General features: G+C 30.6%; 2 protein-coding genes across 3 annotated transcripts; both read left to right on the top strand.

Moving 5' to 3' along the window:
• Window positions 1-3,957: 3,957 nt before the first annotated feature.
• LOC126670732 (constitutive photomorphogenesis protein 10) lies at window positions 3,958-7,444 on the top strand. The gene is made up of 5 exons (XM_050364549.2): window positions 3,958-4,472; window positions 5,653-5,726; window positions 6,419-6,566; window positions 7,071-7,182; window positions 7,342-7,444. Exons 1-4 carry the CDS (start codon window positions 4,244-4,246, stop codon window positions 7,166-7,168), a joined length of 549 nt encoding a protein of 182 aa, XP_050220506.1. The 5' UTR covers window positions 3,958-4,243; the 3' UTR covers window positions 7,169-7,182; window positions 7,342-7,444.
• A 3,212-nt stretch (window positions 7,445-10,656) lies between these two features.
• On the top strand, window positions 10,657-18,208 carry LOC126670729 (probable CoA ligase CCL12). 2 transcript variants are annotated; one of them, XM_050364546.2, is made up of 14 exons: window positions 10,657-11,144; window positions 11,713-11,842; window positions 12,129-12,385; window positions 12,868-13,069; window positions 13,686-13,726; window positions 14,687-14,815; window positions 15,144-15,217; window positions 15,299-15,519; window positions 16,337-16,431; window positions 16,504-16,720; window positions 16,835-16,960; window positions 17,252-17,350; window positions 17,667-17,873; window positions 17,945-18,208. In XM_050364546.2, exons 1-14 carry the CDS (start codon window positions 10,852-10,854, stop codon window positions 18,056-18,058), a joined length of 2,205 nt encoding a protein of 734 aa, XP_050220503.1. In that variant the 5' UTR covers window positions 10,657-10,851; the 3' UTR covers window positions 18,059-18,208. The 2 variants fall into 2 exon arrangements, with proteins under 2 accessions (XP_050220503.1, XP_055960780.1); XM_056104805.1 differs by lacking the exon at window positions 10,657-11,144 and having other exon boundaries at window positions 11,752-11,842; window positions 12,163-12,385.
• The last annotated feature ends 330 nt before the right edge of the window (window positions 18,209-18,538 follow it).

The raw sequence follows: 18,538 nt of genomic DNA on the forward strand, positions 1-18,538 counted from the left end.
AACGCTGTCAGACTGAAGGGTGTATATGGTCCTCTTTCAAAACGTTAAGGGTTCATTTGAGACTCGAAATTCATGAGGGGCTTAGTTGGTCTACACACCAAACTTTAGGGGCATTATTTGCCCCTTTTCTCTAAATTTAATAAAGTCCTCGATATTTAATGAATAAAATGGCTTAAATTCATCTACCGTACATAGCTTTAGAGCATTTTACCATGGTCGTCCTTCAATTTCAATTTTGGTTTCTAAACTCTGATTTAATACTTAAAAAAATAAAAAAAAAATAGAACACATTCCAAATCATTTGACATGTATTAGAATATCCAAAAATCCAAAAAAATCTTAAAAAAATTAAAGACCAAATGCCAAATCTGTCATGAAAGTTTCATAAAAGTTTAAACCTTTCAATTTTATTCAATTTATCCTAAAATGCAGGATTTTGTTTCAATTATTTCCAAATACGCAATTTTGCTTATGTGACAATGCCACATCAGCACTATGTAGGCGCCACATATGCAAAATTACATAATTGAACATTATTGAAACGAAAACCTGCATTTCAGGACGATACAGATAAAACTTAAAGATAAGATTTGGACTTTTTTTGAAGATGGATATGCTGGACAAATCGTTCAGACAATGAAGCAGATGAAAAGTACATGAACTTGGGTTTGGGTTTTGCTTAAAAAAATAAGGGTTTTTTACACAAATCCCCCAAAAGTACTATTGTCTTGTGTTTTTCCCTTCACTTTTTTTTATTGGCCGAAATCTCCCAATTAGAAAGAGAAGTTTTTAAAATTCCCTCATAACTCAAATTATACTTAAAAATAGAACAAATAGGACAGTTATGCCCTTCTCGCACAAACCCGTGTAGAACACGTTGGAAGAATATATTGCGCACGCATGAATGGCACCAAGAGTGTGATAGGGTCTGTTGTTGCTATTATGAATGTGGGCACACGTGGCATGTGAAACGGAATAATATGTCTTTTTAATGTTACTGATGTTACTAATTAAGAGCTACTAATCATGGATGTATTGAATATTGATATGCTGCAATAAAATGCTTCACATTTATTTTCAAAAAAAAATCTTTTGATTTTTTGATTTCTCTGTTTTCTCTTTTATACATCATTATATTATTCTTGTTCAGATAAGTATAATATTTTAGCCAAATTATATAAAAAAATCATTTGCTCCAGAGTTCTTTAATTAATTTAAAAGTAATTTTATTTTAGATTAATTTATTTAAAATTAACATTTTTTATATTATATTAAATTTATTTAAAGTTTATATTTTATTTGCCTTCGTCTAATTTCTAATTTATATTATATTTTGTAAATTTATTTTTATTGTGTAATTTTTAACAAACTAATTTTATTAAAATAAATTAATTTTAAATATACAATTAATTAATAAAAATTAAGTTTATATTGAATTGGCATTAAGTTTATTGAATTGACATTAGATGTACATTGAGTTGACATTGAGTCGTCATTGAGTAGATATTAAATCGACGTTGAGTCAATATTAAGTTAATTTTTAAAATTATAATAATTTACTAAAGAAATTTACTTTGGATTGACATTTATTTTATATTAAGTTTTTATTGAGTTGACATTGAGTCGTTATTAAGTTGACATTAAATTTACACTAATCACCGCGAAAAATCTTAGATAATTTACTTTTAATATTCTATTACTTTATTTTTAATATTAAAAAAATAATTTAATTGATATTAAATTAATTTTTAAATTTTTTATAATTTACTAAAATATTATTTTGGATTGACAAGTAGTTTACATTGAGTTGACATATAGTTTACATTAAATTTACATTGAGTTGACATTAGGTTTATATTGAGTTGACATTGAGTCGACGTTAAGTTGATATTAATTTTACATTGCGTTGATATTAAGTTGCATTTCAAAATTAAAATAATTTAATAAAAAACTACTTCGGATTTACATTACATTTACATTGAGTTGACGTCGAGTTTTATAGGTTGTGAATTGCATTTCACTTAAAAACATTTATTAAATTCTTATAATAGACTATATCTTAAAATTCTCTCTATATAAAATATCAAATAAGACTGTAAAAAGAATTAAGACAAATTTTATAAAAATAAATAAATTAAGATAGTTCAGTTGATATAGATTCACATCAGGTTTATTTTTAGTTCTATAGACTATTAAATAAATTTCATTTAAAAGAGATGTTCAATTTATATATTACACTAAAATTTAAAATTTTATCTATATAAAATGTCAATTTAGATTGTAAATAATAATAAGATAAATTTTATAAAAAAATGAATTAAACTAGTTCAGTTGATATAAGTTCACATCAGGTTCACATCAGGGTGATTTTCGGTTTTATAAACTGTCAAATACGATATATTTGAAAGGGATATTTAATTTTTTTATTACACTAAATTTCAAAATTCTCTCTATATAAAATATCATTTAATATTGTAAAGAGCAGTAAGATAATTTTTATTAAAAATTAAATTAAACTAATTCAGTTGATATAAGTTCACATCCGGTTCATATCAGGTTGATTTTCAGTTTTATAGATTGCCAATTACATTTCACTTAAAAACTGTTATTCAGTTCTTATAATAGACTATATCTCAAAATTTTCTCTATATAAAATATCATATAAAATTATAAAGAGAAGTAAGATAAATTTTGTAATAAAATAAATTAAAATAGTTCAATTGATTTAGGTTGATATCAGGTTAATTTTTAGTTTTATAGACTATCAAATATATTTTATTTAAAAGAGATATTCAATTTGCATTTTTATGTGTGTATACAATTTTCATTGAATTTAATCTTAATTTATTTATTTTAAATATATATTAAATCTGCATTAAATTTAAAGCACACTAACAATTTGTTATGTATGTTATAATTGATCTTGCTCTTCTTAACTTATTCTAAATTAGTTTACATTTATTTGATATTAAATTTAAATGAAGCTGATATTAAGTTTACATTAGGTTCATAGTTTATTAAATTTATACCGATCACTGCGGAAAACTTTTAAAAGTTTACTTTCAAAAAATTATCAATTTATTTGTCGCTTTATAAATTTATTTTTAATAAATTTTTAATAAATTAATGTTAAATTTACATTAAGTTTATATAGACCACCGTAAGAAAGTTTAGATTTCAATTTATTAATATTTTATTTGTCAAATTGAAATACTAATTTTGATAGTGTAAATTTTTAATAAATAAATTTAGTTAGACTAAAGTTAATATTAGAATTATAATAAATTTAATAAGTTGATATTTAGTTTATATTGAATTTTATTAAATTTATATTGACATTAATTTAACTAGACTAAATTAAATTTAAATTTATGATCAATTTAATAAAAACTAATTTAAATAATTTATTTAAGTTGGCTACAAGTGCCAATATCCAGCTAAAACTCTTTGTAGGTGACTGAGAGCAGTAATGGTGTGTGCAATTGGATGCACGGTAAAAGCCTGGGCGCGATGCTCGAGGGACTTCCACGTCAGCCTTGGGGAGACACATTTTTCATACAAGCTGATAAAAAGTGGGACCTACTATATAAAGGAAGACAGTAAGGACTAGTAAGGAATGAATTCGATACTTAGGTTAGCGATTTAAAAATTTCCGACAATTGAGCTGGATAGGGGAGAAATTATTGTGTAATAGACACAAAATAGTACAAATAGAGTATAGGGATAAAATGGGAATGACAACTAATAAAAGGTAGGCAGGGAAATTTATTTTAAAAATTGAAAGATTTTTGCAAAAAATGAAAAGCTGGGTCACTAACGTAAAGTTTTGAGATTTTGAGTGATTTGGTGTAATTTTCTCAAAAAATAATAATAGTTGGAGGGCTCATTACACCATTAAGTAATAAGGACCCAATAGAATAAAGTTGGAAATTCCAGGGGCCAATTATACTTTTTCTTGGCAATTGCAATCCATTTGTCTCCCTTCATCAAAGATTCCCCGTAGAAAAAAGCAACCCTTTATGGGCAACACTTGTAGATAGTTGCTTGCTAAATTAAAGCTGACATTATAATGCTCACCAAGTGTTTGTGAATTTGCCTGTGAGAACAAAAAATCAGAAACCTTACTTTTATACTGCACCCTTCTCTTTCAATGGAGGTTTCTTAATTCTGTGTTGTAATGGTTACATGTTGCAAGTGAAAAGTGTGAGACTTTGCACAATAGTGAAGTTGGTGGTAGGTGGAGATGAACAATAGTGCAGGGATTTATATAGGAGGAGGAGGAGGAGGAGGAGGAGGATCAGCTGCAACAGCAGCCTCAAGTTCGTGGGTGTCGCCGAGTTCGGTGTCAACATCAGGGAAGAGGATTCAGAGGGAAATGGGGGAACTCAACAATGATCCACCTCCTGATTGCTCTGCTGGTCCTAAGGGTGATAATCTTTATCACTGGGTCGCCACCATTATTGGCCCTGCAGGTACCCATTGTCTTTCTGCTTAATCTTCTACTTTTTAAGTCTTCTTTATTGCCTGTTATTCTTTTTACTCTTATTGTTTAGTCTTAGGCTCTTAGCTCTATCATTGCTTGTTCATTTTCATTCATTCAATCAAATTTTCCCGTTTTAGAAACGTGTCGGAAACTTGGCGTTACGGGCACAAAACTTCGTTTTTATACAGGAAATCTTAAAACAATACCATTTGGCCATGTCCAAGTGTCCCGTGTCCGTGTTACCTAGCTTTCAACTATATCTACATGATGATAAATTTCCCTTGCACACTTGTTTGACTTAATTTAAACCAAAAACAAAGTACAATTTTTGACTTTTTTTTTACTTGTGAGAAACTTTATCTAGAACATTAGAGTCAACACATTCTTTTCCTGTTTAATTTTGACTGAACTGTTGGGGAAATTATCCCAGGGTTAATATGTAATCTGATTGATTATAAGTGAAAAGGGAGGAGACTTCATATTGGATGTTTCTGATGAACGCATCTTGCAATGATATTTGAAACTGAAACTATCTCATTTTGTTTCCAAATTATTTAAGGTAATACATGTTTGAAGTAAATTAAGCCTAACATCCTGAGAGAGAGAGAGAAAGATTATTTCAATGCCAGAATATAGCTAAAAGATTTACTGCCATATTATGATTTATGTTGATTATAAAATCCTGTTAATGTCAACTTTTGTTGCTTGGCTGACAAAATTTAGTTGGAGATAAGATAAGTACAACTCCAGTCTTAAAACTTGCATCTTTTTTTCTGATTCAAGTCCAATGCATTTGTTTTATTCATCTAAATCATGAAGCCTGATAATTTTGTAAAAATCTTAAGTCGACTGTAGATTGTTAGTTCTGCTCCAGTAAATGGCTAGAGCTGATGCGGAGTATGTAGAAAAGATGTCATGTAGGGTATTTTTACCTTGTGAAACTGTTGGCATTATACATGCACAATCATAAACTTGCATGTATGTGTGTATAATTGAGACTGCTTTGATCTATTTCTGTTCTTATCCTTTTTCTTCCCTATAGGGTGTGCATTATTTTCTTGGATAAAGCATGGGTGATTTTACATGTACAAGTTAACTATGATACTGACCACAAGGTGTAGCTGACTGTATCTAATTTTGACGGATTATTTTAATGTTCCTGTGTATAGGAACACCATATGAAGGCGGTATATTTTTTCTTGACATAACATTTCCAACTGATTATCCGTTCAAACCTCCAAAGGTATGTTACGCTACTTCCAACTTAAGCCATTTCTATATAATATCATGTTTACTTGGTTATTTCTGCTGCTAGGCTAGGACATTAAGTTATGTTATATTACTGAAAAACATTCAAACTTTGGTCCGCACTATCTGTAGGTAGTGTGCATTTGGTTCGAATCAAACCAAAAAAATCCATCGACAAAATAAACCAAAATGACTAGTACAATTAGGTTCTGTTTGGAATCCTTTAAATACTTGATAATTTGGCTCCATTTGATTTTGAAATAATTTAAAATAATGGTTCATTTCGAATCAAATGCACTCCTACCTACGAAAATAATATCTGGGTTTGCATGATAATAAACAGCTTGTTTTTCTAGCAAACTAATGAAATAGGAAAAACGCATAACACAATGCAGCCGAACTTAGTAAATGCCAAATGTTTACAGGAATTCTAAGATACTATAGACACTGTGATCGATCATCCCTCGCATTTAGGTGCATGGTTTCGCAGGTTTGACAGATTTGATTTTCAGGAGTTCCGACCCTGAATATATATTTACAACAACTTAATTCTATGGAAATTTCAAGGAACACTTCCAATACATGCACATAATTGCTTGTATTTATATTAGTGCTTATGGCTAATAATGAATGTTTGATGCTTTGACGTTCTTTGTCCATTCTTTTGATTGTATGGTTGCTTTACAGGCAGTATTCAAAACTCGTATCTTCCACTGTAATGTTGATTCTGGTGGCAACCTTAATTTGGATATCTTGAAGGATGGTTGGAGTCCAGCGCTTACAATTACGAAAGTTCTAATTGCAATCAGATCAATTTTCACCCATCCCGATCCTCGTAATATTTTCAATCTTTTTATATAGGCATAGTGATCCAGCAAAATTTAAACATTTACTGCTTTTATTTATCCTAATCTAATATTTTTAGTTTTATCAATTATAGCTTGATATGACATATTTTATTTCAATTATATCCCAATTCGCCAATTAAATCAATTGAACATGATTTTATTCACATGCCGACGGATCAATGATTATCTTTTCTTGTATTTGTCTTTTGCTATTTGAGCAACAAAATCAGACTCAATTTATTCAATTGGGAGGAGTTTTAAAATTAAAATAAAATCCTTTAAATCAACTGTAATTGATGAAAGTACATGTTTTGGATAGTATTGCTAAAAAGCAGTAAACATTTGAATTTTCAGAGCCATTAGGCCTTTAAAATAAGCTGAAGTTCTTAAATGTTTATGTTTCCATGTCTTAAAACCTCGAGGATGTTGATTTATTTTGGTGAAAAATGGCAACTAACATATTTTAGTAAATGTGTGTGGATATGTTGCAGACAATCCTCTTATGCCTGGCATCGCTTGCTTGTATCTGTCAGATAGAGCAAAGCATGATGAACTAACTGCAGAATGGACTATGCGATTCGCCAAGTGAATTTGATGCGTCGGGTTAGCAGATTAATTTGTACATATTATGTATTCTATCTGATCAAACTACATACAAGTTGAGCTCCAACAGAGTCATTCATATGCTTACCTAAGATGTATTGTGAACAAGCCAAATGTTGGCATAGGTTAAGTAATGCTTTCTTTCTTTGTGCCTTGCAGGTTATGCAAAAATCTAACCAAACTGAATAACTGAACTCGACCAATAAATTTGGTTCCGCTTGGATTTAGAAGTTAAAGAATTTTCATTTAATTTTTATGTAAATCGAAGTGAAAAACTAAATAGGTTCGATTTATCTTAAAATATTGTAAATTTCGTTGGATTAAATTTTAAAAATAAAATAAAATAAAATTTTAGTTGGGTTCACATTGAATTGAGCATCAGCTCCTAGAGTGAGGATGCGAGTGATTATCAAAATATGAGTTTAATTTATGCATTGGCTTCTTTTCAGTTGGCAAGATTACTTACCCTCATCAATGATTTCTAATTCGCAACTCTGAATTAGTTGAGATGGCTTTTTTTTTTTCCAAAAGGATAATGATATTAAGAAATTGAATAGAACATACAATTAGTTCAGATGGCTTAGCTCAAGCAGTAAAAGCGTTTGTTTTTTGTTTTTAAATTTTTCTGACTGGCTTCAACAAGCAGAGTGCTGTTTCTAACTCTCAATTATCAATTATTTAGAAAAGTTTATTTCTTTATTTTGGTATTTTTTTATTCTTTTAAATCATTTTATTTTTTTATACAATTGAAAAAGTGGTAATTTCCTAAAATACATGTTTTGTTAACTTATTTACAACTTTACTTGCCAAGTTTTGACTTTTCTTTTCTGACTTTTTTTTATTTACGAAAAATATCTTTTTTTCTTTTAATTTCACAAATACCTTTTTCGGTTTTTAATTTCAGTTTTCGGTTTTTTCGGTTTGGTCGACCGAACTGACCGATTGCACAACTCTACATTTCAGTTTTTAATAATTTTTTTTTTTTAGATTTTTTCCTGAATTTTTTTTATTTTTTTATAGTGTAATAATAGTGTTTTTATGATGTATTTATAGTGATTAGTGTATATATAGTGTATTTATAGTGTATTTATGGCATTTTATAGTGTTTTTTATGGTCTATACCATGAAACACTGCAAATACACCATAAACACTGCAAATACACCATAAACACTGTAAATGCACCATAGATATACTAAAAAAAGGGCAAAAATACACTATAAATACACCAAAAATACACTAAAACGTAAATATATTATAAAATTACTACAAATGCACCATAAATCAATTTGTTTTTTACAAAATCAGTAGCAATAAACAAATCTATGAATAAGAGAAAACAAAATAAATAATTATATGAATAATAGAACAATTTTATAAACAAAATAATCCTATTGAGTAAATGGTATCAATATGTTCCAATTTTAGATTTTAGTAGTAAATAATAACTGTAAACAATTAAATAAAGACGCACAATATTTAACCCAAATAAGATTATAATTGCTTTCCTAATATTTATACTTAAATCTACATATAGAAATAACCACGGGTCCGAATAAGTTGTAAACCGTTTTAGAATCGTATGGGTCAAATTTGTCCCAAAAACGATCCAATTCTAAATCGGGTCAAAACCGGACCAGAAATGGAAAGAGACCAAACCAATTTCAGGCCGGTTTAATATTTTTTTGGAACCAAAAATATTGATTGTTTATTTTTAAAAATAAATATTTTAATTATCTACTAAATATATTTATATAATTCAGCATTAATATAGTTAATTGATTATATTAAATTTAATTTAATTTTAAATTAATTTTAATGTGTTTTTTTAATTTTTTTGAACTGAGCAAACCGTGCAAGGGTTGTTATAAGAAACAAGGGTCATAGAAGCATGTAGAAGACTAAAGACGTGGGGAGTCAGAATGCTTGAAGTTGAAGACTTAGATTATAAAAGGCTAATCCTCTAAAAATCCCCTCACCTTTCAACCCCCTTTCGTTTGCACCCTCACCTTTCAAAATCCTCAATTTTACTCTAATTACCACCTTTCACTTTCAATTGCACCCTCGAAATATTAAATTGATCTTTTTTCACTCAAAAAATTTCGAATCAATATTTTTTATTTTTACTCATTTTCTAAATAGTACTAAATGTTAAAATTTCAACAATAAAAGCATTTTCTCTAAAAAATATTTCAAAAATTACTAAATTTCACATTCACTTTTATTTAATTTTACCGTTTTAATTCCATAAAATTAATTAAATTAGATACTATTTATAATATTTGTTGAAATATAAAGTATTAATTTGAACTTTTTGCAGTAAAAATAGGTCAATTTAATATTTAAGGGTGTAATTGAAAGTGAAAGGTGAAAATTAGGGTAAAATTGAGGATTTTGAAAGGTGAGGGTGCAAATGAAAGGAAATTAAAAGGTGAGGGGTTTTTAAGGGGATTAGCCATTATAAAAACACTACAAATATATTATAAATCAGTTTGTTATTTACAAAATCAGTAGCATTAAAATAAATAAATAAATCTATCAATAAAAAAAAGATAAAATAATTATATAAATAATAAAACAATTTTATGAATAAAAAATTATAGATATACAATAATTTTTTTATTAAATTTTTAAATCATCATAAAAAATTAAAAAAAAAATCTAAAAATGATGTCGAGAAATTCATAGCGCGAACGGAATAGACGAACGGAAAAACGATAAGAAAATACGAGAAATCCATCGGAAGTAGAAGAACGGAAGCGGTAATAGAAGAGACGAACAAAAAGGCAACCGGAAGAGACGAACGGAAAATCAAACGGTAAAAAAAAAAGAAGAAAGAATTTTGAGAGAAAGAGAAAGAAGAGAGAGAAAAGAGATTGTGGTTATGTAAAATTTTAACCTAAAATAAAATAAAACTTTTATATATAATAGGTATTTTTGTAGATGTTTAAGAACCTTAAACGGCAAAAGTAAAATATAAAAACCTCTAAAAAAAATATATAAAGTACAAAACCTCTAAAAAAAATATATAAAGTATAGAACCTCTAGTAGATGGATTAAGCCTTTAAAAAAAGGCCAAATGTGTTAAAAAGGCCAAACCTTTTATAAAAGTTTTACAAAAGTTTTAATTTTTCAATTTTGTCGATTTTGACCAAAAATAAATTATTTGGTTTCAATTGTGGCCAACTCTCAATTTGATTTCAATTTGCCTATGTGGAGCCTATGTGACGCCTATGTGGCATGCCAAATATTGAAAGGTCTGGACTTTTGTGAAACCAAATAATCCATTTTTGGCCAAAATCGACAAATGAAAAGTCATGACTTTTGTGAAACCAAATAATCAGTTTTTGGCCAAAATCGACAAAATTGAAAGTTCAGGACTTTTGTGAAAGATTTGACCTTTTTACAACATTCGCCCCAAGAAAAATGAGATGGTGATTTTCTTATGAAATTAAGCCAATAATAACAATTGATCCTTAAGCTCTCCAAGGAAAACTGTGAGAATGATTATGCATAAACAAGTAAAGAGTGTTATTAGTTGAGGTTTGGGTTGGCATAAGTTACTCACCTACCACACTCTTCTCCTTCATCACCTAACTACAAAGTATAAACTCACCAAACCATAACAACAACAAGAAGAAAATAAAAAGAGAAATAAATTAAAAAAAAGAATGATAAGAAGCAAAATGTATGAGAAAAGCATTGGTGAAGTAGGAGTGGATGATATACTGCATGCTGCTGATTTTTCCATTCAACAAGCCAAACAATTCCACAAAATTCTTAATCAAACTATTGATCTATCATCCAAAGGATCAGACCCCAAATTGGTTTGGCAAAATATAGTGCAAAAGAAAATACTAAAGCCATGGCACCCACATGGACTACACCAACTCCTTTATTACTCTGTCTATGCTCACTGGGATTCCACTCTTCATGGTCCTCCTCTCTATTGGTTTCCTTCTCTGTAATCTCTCTCTCTCTGCTTCTCTTTGTTTGTATTTCTGTAACTCATTGGTTTGTTTGTTTCTTTGAATTGGCTTCAACTCAAATTAGCACTATTTTGGGAGTGTAAAGATTGCATCTTTTTTTAGTTCGGTTTCTATATTTGTGTATTTTTTTTGTGTTTGTTTTAGTTGCTTCAAATTTCCTATTTAAAGAAGTTATTGAGCACAGTTTATAGTGATTGCTAGTTTGGTCAAACACATAATGGTTGAAGTTGAAGGGTTGAGTTTAGCTGTTCATAATTAATCAAGTTTTAGTTATCATTTTAGATGAAACTTTTTAGAATAGAGAGTTTTGGAGTTTCAAAATAGTTTTTTAGAAACAAATCCGAAATGCTGAAATGGGGAAATGTAGGATTCAAGAAGTTTTCGTGCAATGTACCTTTTGATTGATAAATGAAGCATAAAAAGTTGACAAATCTTCGCTTGATTAATGTTTTTTTATTGTAATAGGACACTCATTTGATCACTTGAAACTTTGTCTTATCATCGCCTAGCTGATTCAATACTCTCTTGTTCTCTATATGCCAGACCTCAAGCAAAATGCACCAACTTAGGACGCATGATGGAAGTCTATGGTCCAAAATTCTTAGGAGCTTTGTACAAGGACCCCATAACAAGTTTTAGCCTCTTTCAGAAATTTACTGTTCAACATCCTGAGGTTTGCACTTATTTCTGTATCCTTTTAACTTAAACCATAGTAATTTTCATTTGATTTTATCTCTGTTGCATGGAAAGTTGTCGAGTCCTATGTTTTGGAGTTCCATTTTCGTTTCCATAAACGTTTTGAAACTCCTAAATTTTTTATTTATAACATATTCTTGTAAATTCATTTCCCGTTTCAACATTTCGTAATTTAACGTTTTTCGTTTCCGTGCAACATAGGATACTATTTGATAGTTATAGTTCCAACTGAATCTTTTTTTGCATTGTAAACGATTTCTTAGGCTTATTGGTCAGTTGTACTGAAAGAGCTTTCAGTTGTATTTCATGAAGCTCCAAAGTGTATTCTGGACACCAGTGACAAATCAAAGATTGGGGGAACATGGCTTCTGGGTGCGGCTCTGAACATTTCTGAATGCTGTTTGCAGCCTGCAAGTCACCCTACAAAATCTGATGACAGTGTGGCTATTGTATGGGGAGACGAAAGTGATGATATCAGTATAAATCAGATGACTCTAAAAGAACTTCGAGAACAAGTAATGTAATACTCCATGTGCTCATATAGTTTCTGTTTAAATCTTTGTTTCAAGTTGTGAAAAACTAAAAGAATAATGAGGGATTCTGTTCAAATGAGATGAAATTGGGTTTCTGATTAGTGATTTGTCATGTTCCTGGCATCATTATGATCAGGGGTGTGCTTTAGGTTCAAAACAAACCGAGTTAAAGTTTTGTTTTTTGTATAACCGAGCCAATCGTTTTAGTTGGTTTTTCCGCTTCATTTTTTTTTATCAAAAGTGAACTGAAATTTTTTTATATTTAAAGCCGAACTGAAGTAAATATTAAACCAAACTGTACCTTATTTTTTAGTTCGGTTCAGTTATTCAGTTTGGTTAAGTTTTGCACACCTCTATCATGATTATGAATAATGTTGTACTTTCTCAAAAGGATGATTATGAAAAATCTGACAGTTGGTAAAATTGTGGTGGAAGAGTGTCTTAACCATATATTCTGTATACAATGCAGGTTGGTGGCTAATGCACTAGCTGCAACATTTAGAAAGGGTGATGCTATCGCGATTGACATGCCAATGACAGTCAATGCAGTCATTATATATTTAGCCATTATATTAGCTGGATTTGTTGTTGTATCAATAGCTGACAGTTTTGCAGCAAAGGAGATTGCGACTCGTTTACGTATTGCCAATGCAAAAGCTATCTTTACCCAGGTACATTATTCTTTCATATAACTTGTACTGCATGAAAACTGTGGAAATGCCAACGGATTTGAACTTTTATAGCACATTAAATGTTTGGTTTATGAGCCTACTTTTGTTGAGGGTACATCTTTTGCCTTTAGTTTTGACTAGGTATTTAGAGCAGAGTTTAAGTTTTAAGCTTCTGCTGAACCTCTTAAGTGGCTTCAGTTGGTTAAAGTGCGATAGCGTGATAGGTGATATGTAAAATGATGCTTTCATACTTGATCAATCACATAATCTTGATTTCTCAGATTGGCCAGATAATAATGTCTAGTCTTGATCCTGAATTGATCGATTTTTTTTCATAGGAAGGATATATTGCAAATAAACTTGTCGAAACCTAGCTTCGGCCTTTCTTTTCTGCGTCTGGAAACACTTTTTTAAACTTTCAAACGATATATTTATATCCTATTCTTGCAAAATATATCGTTTAGCTCTTCAATGTTTTCTGTTTTCGTGCAATATAGTTCAAAAAGAGAGGCACTATAATAAATACACATTTGCGTTTAACTTAGTATGATGCAGTTGACCACAAATGTAAATTGCTATATTTATCTCCCTGTGATAGTTACCTTACTGTATGCAGGACTTTATTGTCAGAGGTGGTCGAAAATTTTCTTTATACAGGTACTTTTCCCTCTAAAATAAAGAGTATAATTTATAAAATAAAGAACATCTTTCGTATCAAGAATGAAAATTTAAATTTAATGGACTCTTTAATTTCAACTGTTTATCTCTTACAGTTTACATAAGTATTTAATAATCAATTTATTTTCTCACTCTTTCTTTTTAATTTAATTTCTCTCATTGCTCTCAAAAAATAAGCAATCAGTTCATTTCGAAAACTAAAATACCATAACTAAAATTTGGAGTAGAGAGTCAAGTTTTTTCTCACTCTATTTCTTTCATTGAGTTCATCACAGATGGTGTTAAATTGCAGGGAATTCTTGTAATAATATTAAACTCATCATCATTGAGACCCTGAATGTCAATATGCTATGACAACTCATAATTTAACTGATTCTCTAGGCTTGAACTTGCAAAATTTTCTTTGATGTTTCAACTTCCAAGTTTTTCATGGATGAATGACGTGATTTAGACCATATATTTGTGCTATGCAAATCTTGCTAGCTTGTATCTAAACCCTTGATTGATTGTGCATTACTTTTTGTTGTTCAGACATGAGACATGCATAAGCATTGTTAATGCTTTTAAATGCTATTATTCATCGCAAGTTAAAGAGGGTCTTATATTTACACTTTAGGATTGGGGCAATTGGGCACCAAGTGTTGAATCAAAAGATCCGTCTTTTGATTGTGGAAGCCATTTTTGAAGCATCCAAGTTGCTATATGTGCTTATGTTTTACGGAAATTTGTCGAGTAGTGCGTTTCGCGTTTCATTTCCGTTTTTTGGAGATGCTTCTATAACTCCGAAAAATTATATTCATATCCTTTGCTTGTAAAAATGTCGTTTCACCATATCCATTTTAGTATCTCCCGTTTTAACATTTCTATTTCTGTGCAATATAGACTTGTATTCTAGTAATTTGTTTTCTGTTGACCATCTCCTTTTGCTGTCTTCTGCAGTCGTGTTGCAGAAGCTGCTCCGCGTAAAGCCATTGTGCTCCCGGTGAGTGGGAGCGAAGTAGGCATTCAGTTAAGACAGCAGGATTTAACTTGGAAAGATTTTCTTTCCACTGTTAATCACCTAACAAGGTAATGACTGAACTGTGATTTTCCAGTGGTATGTAAAATATTACCGTTACTATTATATTACAGTAGATAACTATGTTGCACAAAAATTTATCGAGTCCTTCGTTTCCGCATTTCATTTTTTTTGTCCGTAAACGCTTCTAAGACTACAAATTGTATATTTATAACGATTTTTTTTATAAAAAATTGTTTGGCTGTTTCACGTGTCAGCATTCCTGTGTTCCTGCATTTTTGTTTCCGTGCAACATATATCGACAATGCAGCCTTTTTAATCTTGTTTCCAACTGTATGATACCTAGTTTCCAACTTGATGATCAGTCTTTCTCTGCAGACCTAGTCAGTTTTCTCCTGTCTATCAATCAGCAGATTCTACAACTAATATACTATTTTCTTCTGGAACCACAGGTAAAAGAAAGATTATTTTGATAGAGTTCAGTAATTTCCAGTCAACAAGTAATTTTCTGATGTATATTTGATACGAATCAGGAGAACCAAAAGCCATTTTATGGACACAACTTTCACCAATCCGTTGTGCTAGTGATGCGTGGGCTCACATTGATGTTCAAGTTGATGATGTTTACTGCTGGCCAACAAATTTGGGATGGGTGATGGGACCAATTTTACTTTACTCCTGCTTCCTAACTGGTGCTACTCTTGCTCTCTTTCACGGATCTCCTCTCGGCCGTCAGTTTGGAAAATTTGTTCAGGTAACATCACCACTTTCTAGTATTTTGCTGCAGTTAAACTCAGTCTAGTTCATGACATCAAATTACGCTTGCTTCAACATGAAGCTATTGCTTTCCGTAAAGTGGTAGTAACATACTTGAAACTAGTCAGTTTGGTTGACTTTTTGGTTCGATTTACATAAAAATGAACTGATTGTTTTTTTATTTTCAATAGAACCAAACCAAAATTTGTCGGTTTGGTTCGGTTATTCGATTTGATTCGATTTTTGCACATTCCTACTTGAAACAAAATATAATGGATTAAACTTCAGGAACTTCAATTTTGATGAGATATTTTCAATGAAAACTCATGAAAAACTCATAGCTATTACTCATTTCATTAGATCCACTTCCACTTTGGTATTGGCAGCGGAGTATTTCGCTTGACTTTTCCGAGGCAGATCGAAAAACAAAAGGAAAATATAAAGAAATAGAAATAGAAAGATATTATTTCATAAATTTATGCTTTAATAATAAAGTTGTTGACTGTACTGCATATTACATTTTGTTGTTTAAACACTATCCTTTGCAGGTCTACCACAGCCTTAACATAATCCTTTGGCCTACGAAAATTATATGAAAGTTTTGAATAGTGGTTATATATATATTTCTAATTCATCATTAAAATGGTAAAACACATGTGAATTTGACCAATTAGTGAAATTGTTCTAAATTTAATAGTTATCTTTTAAATTGAGCTAAAATTATTGAATTTTAAAGTTTCAATAGGAATTATAAAAGGTGAAAAAGTTTAAATTTTTTGAACCATTAAGCCTAATCCTTTTTATACTTTGTTCAGGATGCTGGAGTTACTATTTTGGGTACAGTGCCGAGTCTGGTAAAAGCTTGGAAGAGTACCAACTGTATGAAAGGGCTAGACTGGAAAAAGATAAGGTAGCCTTATTCTTGAACATTGAAGTCTAAAATTTTCCAGAAACAAGACTTGAGAATTTCTTTTAATCACAGAACCTTTTGTTCAACTGGGGAAGCGTCGAATGTTGACGACGACCTTTGGCTGTCTTCAAGAGCTGATTACAAGCCTATTATTGAATGCTGTGGAGGCACTGAGCTCGCATCATCGTATATCCAAGGATCTCGGCTGCAGCCACAAGCCTTTGGTGCATTCAGCACCGCGTCAATGACAACAGGCTTTGTCATCCTTGATGACAATGGAGTTCCTTATGTAACAACTCTTTACTTCTCATTCCATACACTGTTAAACCATTTTCATTTTGATCTAATCGATCCATCGAACAACTGAATTTTATTTTGATTAAAATATGTATCTATGTGGCAGCCGGATGGTGAACCTTGTGTCGGTGAAGTAGGTTTGTTTCCGCTATACCTAGGAGCAAGTGAAAGATTGCTTAATGCTGATCATTATCAAGTTTACTTCAAGGGAATGCCAACATTCAAAGGAATGGTACGCTTACGTTTCTCATCCTCAACTCAATCCTATGTTTGGAAATATTTTTGTGGGGAAAGAAAATGAATATTATATTTTTATCATTTTTCATCAATTTTATCTTCAACCGAACAATAGAAAACTTGGAATATTATAAAATGTGAATTTTTTTAGCCCGAATTATTCTCATCTGGAGTTAGTGGACAGTTCAACTCGCATTCTGCATTTATAGAAATTATAATTCTAAAATTGAATATTATATCTACTTCACTCAAGAACACTAAAGTTGTTCTTTCTCAAATTTTGCAGAGCCTTAGGAGACATGGAGACATTGTTAAGAGGACAGTTGGAGACTATTTCATTGTGCAAGGCAGAGCTGATGACACCATGAATCTTGGTGGCATTAAGGTATCTCATTTGCTTCGAGTTTTAGTATTTTTTTTTTCTAAGCAAAACTGATTTCAAACCAAACTGGTCGGTTCAGTTGATAGTTTGATTCGCCTTGGTTTTTATCTGTTTGGTTTGTAACTAAACTAAACTGTCATTTTTTACTTTTAAAATCGAACTAAACTTGAAAGTCGAGTTTTTATAGTGTCTAACCAACCAAACCATTTGGTTGTGTTTTTGCACACCGCTTTGTCTAGTGGGCCAATCATTTTCATTTAGTTTTATATGTTTTGCCTAAGTTTAAGAAGTATAAAATTTGGAATGTCTTGCAATGCAGACAAGTTCTATCGAAATTGAGCGTGTATGTGATCGGGCTGATGAAAGCATCATGGAAACTGCTGCAATTAGCGTAGCGCCAGGTGATGGCGGTCCAGAGCTCTTGGTAATATTTGTAGTTGTAAAGAAAGGTTATAATGGTGAACCAGACAAGTTTAAAGTGAAGTTCTCCAAAGCCATACAAACAAACCTTAATCCGCTATTTAAGGTTAGACCTTTTTCTTGCGTTTTACGCATCATGGACCGTTAATATATCTGTTAGTAAATGATTGTTTTCAGGTGAGTTTTGTTAAAATTGTTACCGAGTTCCCTCGAACTGCTTCCAACAAGTTATTGAGGAGGGTATTGAGGGATCAAATGAAGCATGAGCTATCCGGTCGGAGTAAAATCTAGTGGGATGGAGCGCCTACGTCGCATGTACATCCACTATGAGAATTTTACTATCACTTCTCTATGATTAAGTTAAGATTGCTATATTTACTTTGAATTTTAAAATTTACTGTTTTTTTATGATAAATTAGTTATGTTATTAAAATTTCCTTATATGGAGGATTCAATTATCTAATATTTAAAATAGGGAGAAATAATGAGATCTTAAAAGAGATAATCCATAAAGAAGTCCCTGCCCTTTTATCATTTTAAATTTTAAATCCCTGCACTTTTATCATTTTAAATTTAAATTCTTGCACTTTGAATAGTGCATTGCAAGTCCCTGCACTTGCATAACACATTTAGAGTAGGTCCCTGTTTTAAATCACCAAAATTTTAACTCTAAAAAAAAGACAGATTTGGTTCCTAAAATATTTAGACAGCATTACTGACAAGCACAAAAAGAAAAACTAGTTTCAAATTAGTCCATATATTTTATAATTT

Source organism: Mercurialis annua, linkage group LG2 (genome assembly GCF_937616625.2).
Source record: "Mercurialis annua linkage group LG2, ddMerAnnu1.2, whole genome shotgun sequence".
NCBI classification, from domain to species: domain Eukaryota; kingdom Viridiplantae; phylum Streptophyta; class Magnoliopsida; order Malpighiales; family Euphorbiaceae; genus Mercurialis; species Mercurialis annua.

Bases quoted from the DNA above. Each gene is read 5' to 3' on its own strand.
- LOC126670732 (XM_050364549.2), top strand. From the start codon at position 4,244: ATGAACAATAGTGCAGGGATTTATATAGGAGGAGGAGGAGGAGGAGGA. The intron at 5,727-6,418 runs GTATGTTACGCT...GTTGCTTTACAG, and splicing joins ATCCGTTCAAACCTCCAAAG to GCAGTATTCAAAACTCGTAT. The intron at 6,567-7,070 runs GTAATATTTTCA...GATATGTTGCAG, and splicing joins TTTCACCCATCCCGATCCTC to ACAATCCTCTTATGCCTGGC.
- LOC126670729 (XM_050364546.2), top strand. From the start codon at position 10,852: ATGATAAGAAGCAAAATGTATGAGAAAAGCATTGGTGAAGTAGGAGTG. The intron at 13,727-14,686 runs GTACTTTTCCCT...TGTCTTCTGCAG, and splicing joins CGAAAATTTTCTTTATACAG to TCGTGTTGCAGAAGCTGCTC. The intron at 15,520-16,336 runs GTAACATCACCA...TACTTTGTTCAG, and splicing joins AGTTTGGAAAATTTGTTCAG to GATGCTGGAGTTACTATTTT.